Source organism: Leptidea sinapis, chromosome 42 (assembly GCF_905404315.1).
Source record: "Leptidea sinapis chromosome 42, ilLepSina1.1, whole genome shotgun sequence".
Taxonomy (NCBI): domain Eukaryota; kingdom Metazoa; phylum Arthropoda; class Insecta; order Lepidoptera; family Pieridae; genus Leptidea; species Leptidea sinapis.
Window position 1 is genome coordinate 7,993,976 of NC_066306.1, and position 9,164 is coordinate 8,003,139.

At 32.9% G+C, this 9,164-nt stretch overlaps 1 protein-coding gene across 1 annotated transcript; it reads left to right on the forward strand.

Annotated features, from left to right (window-relative positions):
- Window positions 1-3,132: 3,132 nt before the first annotated feature.
- LOC126976900 (allergen Tha p 1-like) lies at window positions 3,133-5,420 on the forward strand. The gene is made up of 3 exons (XM_050825539.1): window positions 3,133-3,206; window positions 4,073-4,259; window positions 5,165-5,420. The coding sequence occupies exons 1-3, from the start codon at window positions 3,204-3,206 to the stop codon at window positions 5,347-5,349; spliced, it is 375 nt and encodes a 124-aa protein (XP_050681496.1). The 5' UTR covers window positions 3,133-3,203; the 3' UTR covers window positions 5,350-5,420.
- Window positions 5,421-9,164: the final 3,744 nt, after the last annotated feature.

Here is a 9,164-nt window from a genome sequence, read left to right on the forward strand (position 1 = left end):
TGTGCCGAATGTTGTCTAGGTAACCTATCTATACTTTTAAATATCATTGAGTATATATAATTAAAATGCTCTTTGTTTGAGGCTCAATCACGCCTAAACCACTGATCGTATCGACATGAAACTACCACCATATTATGGCTACTTATTTTCGAATTCCAACGTAAGGAACGTTGGAATTCGATTATTTATTAACATTTATTTATTTCTTTTTTTAAATTCGCTCAGTGAAGCGGGAGGGATAGGTTAGTTACTTAGAAAAGATTTCTTGTAATTGCTGTCCTCAGTGATGCAATTAACCTGCCGCCTCAATGTATATATTGTCGCGTAGCAACGCGTCGACGTATATGACGAGAGTTGTCAAACGTCATATCGTGCGGCAACGTACATGACGAGAGTTGTCAAACTTCAAGACATTCATAATTTCAACCGTCAGCAATACTCGTAGCTTTAGCGTAAAAGTGTTTACTTTAGACGCTGTAGACCCAGGTTCGATACACCTACCAGTGAATGGAATTTTTGGGTTTTGTAAAGTTAATGGAAATTAATTTAAAAAGTAAGTTCAGGATCAAATCGAACAGAAAAAAGGGATGGAAAATGTATAAGCAGGATAAAAATAGTTAAAAGAATTTTTCTAGTACGATTCATATATAAAGATGGAATGGGAGAATCATTTTGAAAATAGAACAGATCCGGGGGTATATAAGCCGTACTAAGAGTGGCCTACGGCAGTTCTAGTTCTGACTCGAAAGTGTAAAGAAGAAGAAGTAGTGAAAAGTGGAAGTGTTGGAACACTAGAAGAAGAAGATAGAAGAGACAGAACAGCGGCAGACCGGCGAAGTGCAAGTTCAGAAAAAGTGAACGCAAATAAAGACCTCTTTCCTATTAGCGGAGTATTATTTCCAATCCCTGACCCACTCGCTCACCCTCTCGTGTCAATATATATAGGCCCTGTTTCCACCTCTCCTCTCTAATTAATATAACTCGCAATTTAATGCTCAAATCCATTTGCGTAATTAATTGCTCAAACACTTTACGCTATTTAATGCACAACACTTTATACAATTTAATGCTCGCAATTTAATGCACAAACTCTATTTGCAATTTAAAGCTCAAATACTTATACGCCTTTCTGTGCTAATGTTGTCAGACACAAATAAATTTAATCTAATATATAAAATTCTCGTGTCCCGGTGTTTGTTACCGAACTCCTCCGAGACGGCTGAACCGATTTGTATGAAATTTTGTGTGCATATAGGTTAAGGATGACCAACCACCAAATACTTTTTTTTTGACAATTTATTTTTTATTTTTATTTTATTATAACTCAGCATTGAAAAATACATACAACTTAAAATTTTCGCCCTTCTTCGATCGATATCTAACTATTTTTGTATCGCGATTTTATATAATATATTATATCTGACGTTTGAGTGTGTCTGTTGCATCATTTTACATATTATATTGTAATTTGAAATGATTTGTAAATCGATATACTTAAATGTAAATCTTGATATAAAAGATTGGCAATGAGTTTCTTGCTACTTCTTCTCATTAGCTCAACGCTTTACGAAGTAGCGAAAGATTCAATAAGAAAAATATTTTATTTATTTTTTGACATTCATAAGTGTCTTTTCCGTGACCTACGTGAATAAACTGATTTTGATTTGATTTATTAGGTATTCTGTTTCATCCACAAATCCCCTATATGGTTGCAAGATAACAATCGAATACAATACTTGTAGGATATATTTGGTAGGTCTGAGAATCAGTTGCATCTATTTTTTATACCCCTAATTTTTTTCTAATTACTTTATATGGCAATACCTCGTTTGCTGGGTCAGCTAGTATAATTAATAAATTTAATTTAATGTTCAAGTACTCTTACGCAATTGAATGCTCAAGTGCTTATTTATATGCAATATAATGCAAATACCGCAATCTAATGCTCTTGTCTTTTATAACAGTTCCATAATAAATTTGTTTCAGTTATATATTATTGTGTCACAAGCATAGGGAAGCGAATATGAAATATAATAAAATCTTTATTTCATTAAATTTCATTCAAATATTACATTATACCAATTTGATAAGCATTCTGATAATTAGTTTAACTATTATCACTTAAATGTTGATATTTAGATTCTAGGTATTTATCTAACCTCAAAATCACGAGTACTCCCTACTTGTGTAGGTCTTCACACGGTTAATGTCACTGTCGATGTCATGACAGTGACAATGATAGTTAACACAAACTCAGTTCAGACTAGATGTCAATACACTATAGAAGGTTCAAATTAAAGTAATAAAAACTCGCATTTAAGGCTTTAGCAATTATTTATTGAGAAATATAAAAGTTATAAAAAATAAAGAGAAATGAAAATGAAATTATAACAACGAGAAAAATGTGGACAATATTTCTTCATACCAATGACTAGTGATACTGGGTTGTGATGAGCATTTTACGCATACGGTATTCATTTTTTAGTTTTATGTACTTGTACTATTACATAATTATTTGGTTTTGTGTATAGCATCTTGATTTTTGTCGAAGGAATATGTACATCTGCGTCGTACAAGTCAGGCTCTATGATCACTCAGTGTTGATCTACCAAATTGAAGGTCTATTGGTACACCAGTAAATGAATGCTGGAGGTAATTCCTAACATTTGACGACATAAGTTTCCTTTAAATTGTGTAACAGTGTATTTTTCGCTGCGATAAAATAAGCACGAAATCCTGTTCCTTCAGAGAAGACTATTCGAAATGTTTCTCCGTCCTTTGTTATTATGTGTTCCAAGCCTAATATCGTGTCACGGTCCCTTGGAAACTCTTAAAAATTTCGAGATAAGCAATACCCTCTGTATGTGTATTTTATGTAACACTGAATACTAGGATGCACTATTCTAAATTTTCTAAGGCACAATCTCATGATGGTCGGTTAAGTAGTTAAGGCGTGAAGGAAAACGGACAAACTAACGAACTTACAATAGCATTTACAATATTAAGTAATAAGATTTTATTTCAAAAAGCGGCGAGATAATAAATCTTTAAATTAATAATGTTGATTGTACATAATGAAGAGTTTTTGTTGTAAAATTTAAAACAATTATAATTTGAATTTACTTCATATAAAATGCATTTAAACTCTTGGTGGTCAGTGGCGATATAGGATCTGTGTGAGTAAGCCGAATCAATTTTCAAAAATGGTAAATATTATTCAATATATGTATATTGCAAGTTTGAATTATTTTTTTGTATGAAATTTGAGATATGTGTTGGCTGTACGTAACCTGGTTGTAAGTAATTACCACGCCAGATATATTCAGACGTTACCGTACAAATGTTTTATACCTAAATGAGTAAGTATAATTACACAATTTTTAAATGCGCAGTTGAAGCGCAAATGAGACTCGCGTTCGGGCACTTCAATAAAATATTGCGAAATATTTTGTTAAAATACATGCTTATTGATGCCTAATGGATCCGTTTTAACTTAAATAACTAGTTCCATCTCAATTTTTATGTATTTCGATGGAACATATCGGTATTTAAAACGTAAACGTAAATCCTACTATTCACAGCAGCCTGACAGCCTGGGACTAGATTATGATTGTTTTATAGCAATAGCAGTGTCAGTACAATATTGCACATTTTATTAAAAAGAGTGCAAAAAAGAATGCTGGGAGAGTGTATTGCGCCGCTTCTTCCCTCTCAGAGAACCATTTGTTTCCGAAGCGGTAGTAGTATCGCAGTATATTAGAAATGAAATCAAAAAGAATTCTAAAGGAATAAATTTTCAGAAAATAAATGCCTTTTTCATAGTCACCGTACTAAGCAAATGTCATAAGCAGTATATCGGATTACAAAATTTTATGAGCTCTTCGATAGTAACCTACTACTTGTGATACCAAAACGATCAATTCGTTCTTATATTGAAGAGCAGTGTCTGATAGATAATAGCTTATGCTATATAGAGTCATTTCATTTGTGATAGTGATAAATGGTCCTTCGCAAAAATATTAATGCAATTTCTAAGAAGAAATAATTAAATATTAATTTTCAAACGATACAGATTACAACGACCAAAGTTGTATTGCTTCTCGTTCTATTTGAAGCGTGTTTTGGAATCGAATATTACAAAACACACAATAAAAAAGTCGACATGGACGCATTGGTCAAGGATAAGGACAGGTTCAACGTCGTAACCGAATGTCTTTTGGATATTGGACCGTGTGATGAAGTAATACAAAGTTATAAAGGTACGTAATAGTATATTATGCCACAGTTGTATAACAAGGGTCAAAACTTATTTAAAAAAAAAGAAAAAGCCCGGTGAATATTTTGTACCCGTCTTTCTTGCGTCGGAGGCATAAATTTTCGAATGGGTGGTAGTTTTTGACGTTCAATAAGTGATTTGAAGTTCATTCTTTTCTAAATGCCATCTTTTATTTTTTCTTTTTTTATATAAATAAGGGACGAGACGAGCAAGACGTTCACCTGATGGTAATTGATACGCCCTGCCCGTTACAATGCAGTGCCGCTCAGAATTATTACCTATTATATATTATGAGCGGCATACAACTGCGCTCGTCACCTTGAGACATAAAATGTTACGTTTCATTTGTCCAGTAATTTCACTAGCTACGGCGCCTTTCATACTGAAACACAGTAATGTTTACACATTACTGCTTCACAGCAGAAATAGGTGGCCATCTTTTATCTAGAGACGCCGAAGTCATCCTAGATCTTTTTGACTGAGACACAGATTAAAATTCAAAATTTAATGCAATTGTTCTGAATGTTATGAATGCAGTCTTTTTTTGTAGCGTAATGTTACTTGTTTAACTGAATGTTCAGTGAGTTCTTCTTTATATTCTTACTCTTTTGTTAGGAATGAAAAGCAACAAATACAAAAAAAATGAAAAAAAAAAAACAATTTCAGCTGTGTATATGGAAATTACCTAATCTTCAGAATCACTGTACAAATTTGAAAAAATGTCTATACTAAAAATGTAGAAATAAACTTAGGATAATAAATATAATGAACTCATGCCATACCGGAAGAATTATAAGAAGATGCCAGCAGTTTAGAAAAAAAAATAGCGTAGATAAATATCTTTTATTTGAAAATATGTAAATAAAGAAAGAAATTGACATATTCCAGATATAACACAAAGTGCAGTAGAAGGAGCCTGTGATAGATGCAACTCTGAGTTGAAGCATTTGGCTGTTGGTTATATGCAGGGTCTGGAGAAAAACAATCCCAAATATTATGCAGAGTACCTGAAGAAGTACGACCCCAACGGTATATATATGGACAAATTTAAGGCAGCTATTGCAGGATTTTGAGTCACGGCTGATATATAACTTCTATTGTAATGAAACTTGTAGCCTTCAATAAAGCTTTTGTTTGATACAAATATTTATTTCTGAATTCTTTTAATACCACTTATTATTTTGTATATAGTAGGCTTAGAATAATATATGATATGGGATTTAATTAGTCTATTAAGTTCTGCTGTGTACCCACAGACAATTCAATCAAAAGACGACGCGCGACTAGGGTTATACTTTAGCACAGACTTGCCAGTGCTACTGCATAATAGCCGGCCCCGCCTATTTACATTTCGAAGACCGCCGTCAAAAGTCACAATAATGTCATTGTCCGTGTTACCAATATAATGAAAAGTATAGATAGGTTACCTAGACAGCATTCAGTGTTTGTAAATGATACTCTAACGCACACATGAATAACCTAGCATTGCAATAGCACACTACATTACAGTTTTCGTATCAAGAGAGTCACTACGACCAAAGGGACCAATTGTCTTCATTTAGGCTAGTGCCATATGTGTATAATGTCCATTGATATACAAAAAACCCATATCAATGATAATGTTGTATTATTCATTCAATTGTTTGGAAGAGCAGTCTCATGAAAGATGGCATTATATTTCACAGATAAATCATTATTCCATCATTAATCATTGAACTAATTAATAACACAAAAATAAAATATGAGAAGAGTCTTTTTTACATCCCTTTCTGGAAGAAATTCACATAACATTACTTTATTTTCGCTTCACCGTCGTGGATTAATTAGTGGTTAATTAGTGAATAAAATTCATTAATTGCAACGCATGTAAAAATCAGTGCGCCAATCTGAGAAAATAATCTGCTGTCGTCCTAATTGTAAGAGATTTTATCACTACCAATGCGTCGGATTGAGTTTAGACAACACTAAGAAAATAGCTTCGTGGACATGTCCATTATGTGTGAGCAAACTGCCCAGAGCTGGTGACAACACAGATACCCTGGTAAAATGTCTCGAGGATGTATCGTATATCACAACCAGGAAGGCTAATCCATCAACTGCAACTCAGTCTACGGAATACAGTTTGGACAGCCCGATTGAGCTTATAGACGAGCTACCTTTATTAATTTGTAATGCTATAAAAAGTGAACTGTCGTTGGTTAAAAGTCAAATTTCATCTATAGAATCAACTCTCACTTACATAAGCAATCAATATGATGATTTTTTTAAATGTCTGAGCACCACTGCTGCCGAATTAAAACGCCTGAGAGAAGAGAATGAACGGCTACGAGCAGACGTCGACACTCTTACCTCACGTATAAAACATTTGGAGGAAGAAAATGCAAGCCAACAACAGTGGAGTTGTTTCCAGAATATTGAGGTGGCGGGTGTACCAGAAACGAAAGATGAAGATACTACTGACATAGTGCTTAAACTGGCTGAGAAGATAGGTATAAGTATTCAGAGAGAAGATGTGGAATTTGCACACCGAGTCCAGGCTCGTCGAACCAGTAGTGCCGCTAAGGGTCGCACCATCATTGCTGGTTTCCATCAACGTCGTACTAAGGACGCGATTATAGCAGCATCCCGTAAAAACCGGAATATTTAACCGTCCGATGTTGGAATACGTGGCGAGGTAGTATATTAGATAATACCAAAATTTACATAAATGAACATCTTACTAAGAATAACCGTACATTGTTCAAAGAGTGCAAACAAAAATGTAAAGTAATGATTTTTAAATTTATTTGGACAAAACACTGCCGAATTTTTGTACGTCGCAACATTACCTCGCCACCTATCTCTATTGTAACCTTGGGCGATTTAATCAAAACATGCTAATTAGTTTATATGTACAGTTGTATCGTTTTAATTTGTTACTCGTTTTTATCAGTTGTTGTAATTTAATATGCATCACACCATACACTTTACACAACAACAACACATACAATAATTATACGAATGAATATCTACACATCTTAGTAACTACTCACATTCACACTAAAAACTGTTTTACACACTTATTATACATCATAAGTCACTCACAAGACAATTTCTTCTACAATAATTTCATATAGGTAGGTATAATAATGTATTTCCAAACACTTTGTATCTATATTTTTTATACTTATTTTCCTGTTAATAGATACTGTATATAGATATTCCCGTCACATATTACTTAGTGCTAATAATTCTCGGTGACGGTGACAATCAACAAATAATTACATAAAATTACAAATAAAATTTAAATTATTACTTTCTATACAAATTATCGTTAACTTTTACGTGACAATACTTAAAATTATTAATTATTCATGTATTAATTATGTCTTCTACACCGAATAGGCAAAATATAGGATTAAACTTAATCTATCAAAATGTAAGAGGACTGCGGACAAAGACAAACATATATTTTAAATAACCTATCAATATTACAAATAGATATAGGACTTATTACTGAGTCGTGGTTATGTCCTAGTATTTTAGCCTCGGAATTGTGCGATTCTGCGCGATTCGACGTATTTCGTCGTTACCGTAATACGAGAGGTAATGCGTTTGGTGGGGGAGTATTAATTGCTTGGTCGAAGCGATTCGGTACTCGCCGCCGCTTTGACCTTGAAAACGATGATCTGGAATGTATGTGCATATCTATACCTGCCCGCACTCTAGGCTCACTATGTGACTTAAGTGTCATTTGTGCTTATATTCCTCCTAACCATATACTTCCATCACGGATACAGAAACTCTGCGAGTTATTATCGAAATTATTTAATTCTCACCAAGGTCAAGGTAACTTTAATTTTCCATGTAGTGATTGGAAACAGGGGCATCCTATTGTATTAAAAAAAGGAAGCATCGATATCCAGAATACTGCCACGGAGTTATTAAACTTAACAGCATTTCTTGGGTTAAATCAATATAATTTCCTTTTTAATACTCATAACAACCTACTTGACTTAATTTATTCCAATACATCTTTAATAATAAATAAATCAAAGTCACCTTTAGTTAAAGAGGATATTTTCCACCCTGCAATTGATATTTGTGTTATTGATATCGTATTACCGTCAGTAAAACGTACTAATACGAAACGTTATTTATATAATAAGGTAGATTATAATGCTGTAAGCTTTTCTAATTACGATTGGACTTCGCTTGAATTCACTGCATGACGCGATCGATAAATTTTACTCCATATTGTATGAATCGATATCGCAATTTGTTCCTCATAAAACTGTTTCGCACACTTACACATATTCTATGTGGTACACTAAGGCTCTCATAAACATAATAAAAGAGAAAGGAAAATATTATCTATGGAAAAAATACAATAATCCGAACGACTATGCTTCCTTTTCTAAATTACGTCGGCGTGTTAAAAAAGTTAAAAAAGGTGGTATTCAGAATATGTTAGGAACTCTAAGGATAAAATAAAATAAATAATAATAATAAAATAAAATCTACACCTTAATTAATATGAACTTATGTTAATAAGTTAATAAAAGAGAAAGGAAAATATTATCTATGGAAAAAATACAATAATCCGAACGACTATGCTTCCTTTTCTAAATTACGTCGGCGTGTTAAAAAAGTTAAAAAAGGTGGTATTCAGAATATGTTAGGAACTCTAAGGATAAAATAAAATAAATAATAATAATAAAATAAAATCTACACCTTAATTAATATGAACTTATGTTAAATCCAAGAGAAATAATAAAAGTGCTTACCCTGGCGTGATGCTTTATAAAGATGAGACTATGTATGATATTTGTAATGCTTTTAATGATTTCTTTTGCAAAAATTTCATTTTACCTGCATCGCAATATAAAGTTTTTTCAGAGGAACGGTC